General features: G+C 61.6%; 2 protein-coding genes across 2 annotated transcripts in view; one reads left to right on the top strand and one right to left on the bottom strand.

Annotated features, from left to right (window-relative positions):
* The first annotated feature begins 6 nt into the window (after positions 1-6).
* On the top strand, positions 7-1284 carry TAF10 (TATA-box binding protein associated factor 10). The gene is made up of 4 exons (XM_035899241.1): positions 7-140; positions 216-280; positions 422-536; positions 1171-1284. The coding sequence occupies exons 1-4, from the start codon at positions 27-29 to the stop codon at positions 1258-1260; spliced, it is 384 nt and encodes a 127-aa protein (XP_035755134.1). The 5' UTR covers positions 7-26; the 3' UTR covers positions 1261-1284.
* Positions 1285-1880: 596 nt separating this feature from the next.
* ILK (integrin linked kinase) overlaps positions 1881-3731 on the bottom strand; it is a 5287-nt gene continuing 3436 nt past the window's right edge. The window contains exons 7-11 of the mRNA XM_035899230.1: positions 3531-3696; positions 3142-3263; positions 2956-3055; positions 2734-2864; positions 1881-2541 (exon numbers count right to left, since the gene is read on the bottom strand). Coding sequence (XP_035755123.1) covers positions 2392-2541; positions 2734-2864; positions 2956-3055; positions 3142-3263; positions 3531-3696 — 669 coding nt within the window. The 3' untranslated portion in view covers positions 1881-2391. The remainder of the gene's footprint in view (positions 2542-2733; positions 2865-2955; positions 3056-3141; positions 3264-3530; positions 3697-3731) is intronic.

The raw sequence follows: 3731 nt of genomic DNA, 5'->3' as shown, positions 1-3731 counted from the left end.
TGGCCGCGGCGCCCCCCGAAGGGGCCATGTCCAATGGGGTCTACGTGCCACCCAGCGCGGCCAACGGGGACGTGAAGCCGGTGGTCTCCACAACACCGCTGGTGGACTTCCTCATGCAGCTGGAGGACTACACGCCTACGGTACGTGGGGGGCAGCTGCACGCGGGTGACGGGCTGCCGCAGGGGAGCAGGGCCCTCACCCTCTCTCTCGTACAGATCCCAGATGCTGTCACAGGCTATTACCTCAACAGGGCAGGATTCGAGGCCTCTGATCCACGCATGTAAGTGGCAGGCAGCTGCACATGGCCTCGAGGACCCCATTCAGGGTCTGAGAGCTGGGGGCCCCAGCAGAAACCCCTTGGTCCCAGTGGTGCTCTGTGCTGTCTGTCTGAAATCATCCCTTCTCTTCCCCTGCTGGGTAGCATTCGTCTGATCTCCTTGGCTGCGCAGAAGTTTATCTCTGACATTGCCAATGATGCGCTGCAGCACTGCAAGATGAAGGGGACGGCCTCGGGCAGCTCCCGCAATAAGAGCAAGGTGAGAGAAGGCCAGAATGGCTGCTCGGACGAGGGGAAACATCCTCTCCGGGGGCTGTAGCCAGCTAAACTTGCTGCTGTTGAATGCGGGGACATGGGGCATAGAAAGGCTTAAACCGGGAGGGTGAACGTGCTTACTGATAAGCTAGAGGCTCTGCTGGTGGGCAAATGAGGTGGGCAGTGGAATTTGTGGAGTCTGCTTTGATGGCTTCACAGGACTGCATGAGCGTGGCTGCATCTCGTCAGCCCAAGGGCCACCCAGCGCTACACGCTCCCTCTGACAGTGGTCAAAACTCAGATGCCGGGGGAAAAACATAAATGGGGAGGGAGCCTGTAGCCTAGCTTCTGGGAACTGTCCCAGTCGTCATCTGTTTGTGGTTTGGAGGCCTCACAAAGACGATGCGATTTATCATTGTGGGGCTGAGTAATGCTCAGTGTCCCTCTGTCCGTTGAGCTGCTGAGGGCACAGAGCAAACAAGACATGCGGTGCTTAGAGCTGGGTCATGTCCCCAACGCCGGTCACATGCGGGTCACTGCAGCTCGTCGGGGAAAGTCCTGAACGCACAAGGTCTTGAGGAATGCCTGGCAGCTTAGGGTGCCCTTGCTGTGACTGATGCTGCGCCTTGTCCCTTCAGGATAAGAAGTACACGCTGACCATGGAAGACCTGACACCAGCACTTGCAGAATACGGCATCAATGTGAAAAAGCCACACTACTTCACATAAAGACTGAGGGCTGGTCACTGGGAACTTTTTCAGGGTCGCTTCTGTGCCATTAAACAACTGGGTGGTTTTTTTTGTGGAAAGGCCTCTCGTCTCCTGCCCACGCGCTAATGCCCTGCCTACCAGTAAACCAGCACACAAGCTGGCCTGCTGGGGCCTCCCTTTGCGCTCCGCCGACAGGCGTTGGCCCCGCACCTTTGAAAGGCCAGCACGGAGCAGGGGGTGTAGAGCTGACCAGCCGTGGGTGACAGTCGCGCATTCTGCTGTTCCCGGGAGGACTTAGCCCTACCCCAGGAAGCTGAAGGGAAGGGGGCATAGTGGGAACAGAACTGCCCAGCCCTCCTCTTCCTTTCTGCCTCCCGAGCGTACTTGTCGTCTCTGGAGGAACACCGGGGCCCCCGCAGCCGGCGCTGCAGCCAGCCTGGGCCCCGCTCCCCAGAGAGCACGCCTGCTTTCCTCACGCCAGTCACCAGAGGAGGGCTGGTACAGGCGCAGACCCAGCGCCGAGGGCTCTGCGCACTGTTGGGCAGCCCCATGTCGGCCTTTCCCCTTTCCGTGGACAACAGCGCCCCGTGCACGTACGCACCCCTCCACCAGCAGCCAGTTTTCATAACAAACCTTTATTTCAGATGCTGGCGGCTTTTCCACGTGGCCTGGATGGAAACGATAAAGAGTGAAGCGCGAAGCTGGGGTGGTGCTGGGCATGGCAGGCAAGCTTCGCCCCCCTGTCCTTAGCAGGAAAGAGCACCAGGACCAGGCCTTGCCTCATGTGAGACGTGAAGTGGGTGAGCTGCTCTGGGCCTGGGGAGGAGGAGGGCAGGGGGGCTCCGCAGCCCCCTCCCAGCCTCACAGGTAGCAGAACCCATGCTCAGTGTCATGGGCCAGGCCTCCTGCTCAGTCTCTGCCCGTAGCTGCCAGGGAGGATGGAGGTGCTGCCATAGGTTTGGTGCTGCAGTGTCTGAGGCCCGCAGAGCAGCTCCAGAGAGGCAACGTTGTCTGTACCGTGTGTCCGCGGCGGGCTCAGGGTGAGGGGGCGTTCCCTGCTCCCCCTTGGCTCTGGGGCTAGAGAAGGCACTTGGGGGTGGCGGGGAGGGAAGCATGGCAGCATCAGCTGGCTGGGAAGCAGCCCCCACTCTACTTCTCCTGCATCTTCTCCAGGATGGGCACGATCATGTCAAACTTGGGGCGCTTGGCTGGGTCCTCGTTCATGCAGATCTTCATCAGCTTGCAGATGTGTGGGGATATGCCAGGTGGGATGGTTGGACGCAGCCCCTCCAGTGCCACCTGGGAGCACAGGAGAGCAGGGCAGGATCAGAAATCTGGACCCAGCCCTGTGTTTGACCGGCAGAGCCCCTATCTCCTCTGGTGGGCGCTCCTTGGGTGGCCTTGCCCCCGCTCCCTGGTGGCTGCTTAGGCCCAGTTATGCCCTGGCTATTCTGGCCTGGACCGGGGGATTCCGCCCAGCCCGCTCCTCACCTTCATGCCGATCTCCATGTTGGACAGGTCTGCAAATGGCACCTCGCGGGTCACCAGCTCCCACAGCAGCACGGCGAAGCTCCACATGTCAGCCGAGCGCCTGTTGATTTCCTCTGGCTTCTTCTGCAAGGCTGCAGGGAAGCCAGCATGGGGGGGGCTGAAAGGGACCAAGGGCAAGGAAGGGGCCCAGCGGCCGGAGGGGCCTGGCTACTGGGCACTCACCTTCTGGTGCCACCCAGGCTGGCGCGTACATCCTCCCTGGGCACTGGAAGGAGAACTTCACGTCAGCCATGCTGATCCGTGCTGTCTTGTCCTCGTCGATCTGGGGAGACAGGGGTGGTCAGAGGGGAGCCTGCCCAGCCCCAGCTGGCAGGAGGAGGGGCTGGGCCACGCGAGGGTGATGCTCACCATGATGCTGCGGCTGTTGAGGTGGTGGCGTGGAATGAGGGGCTCCAAGGTATGCAGGAAGGCCATGCCCCGTGCAATGTCGAAGGCGAATTTCACTGCCTGCATCTGGTCCACCACAAAGTCTGCAGGGAGGGAGGTGGCACAAGGGTGAGAGAGGGCAGTTGCCACCCCCCTTGCAGTGCGCAGGGGACAGAGGTGGCACTGGCAGCCACACCACACAGGGGGCGGTGGGGCAGGCGTGTGGGCTGGAGACCAAGCTCGCTCGGGCCCAGGCTGGTGTTGTGGCTGGAGGGGCCCCCTGCCACCTCCCAAGCACCCCGAGAAGCAGCTCCCTGAGGACGGGGGCACTAGGCTCTGCCCCTGCCTCTGTCACGCCCATCAGCACTCACTTGTCCCCTCATGTAAGACGTTGTAGAGGGAGCCAAAGAGCATCCAGTGGCTGATGACCACGGGGTGGGGCGCTGGGGGGGACTGGCAGGCACCCAGCACCGGTAGCACGTTGGGGTGAGAAAAGATCCTGCAAGAGAAGCGACAGGCCTGAGAACAGTGGGTGCTGCCTGCACCCCCCCATCGCCTCCCTGCCCACCGCA

Source organism: Egretta garzetta, unplaced genomic scaffold (assembly GCF_000687185.1).
Source record: "Egretta garzetta isolate BGI_Z169 unplaced genomic scaffold, ASM68718v1 scaffold798, whole genome shotgun sequence".
In the NCBI taxonomy this organism is placed as follows: domain Eukaryota; kingdom Metazoa; phylum Chordata; class Aves; order Pelecaniformes; family Ardeidae; genus Egretta; species Egretta garzetta.
The sequence above is the reverse complement of the archived record's forward strand: the minus strand, read 5'-3'. Positions and strand labels throughout refer to the sequence as shown.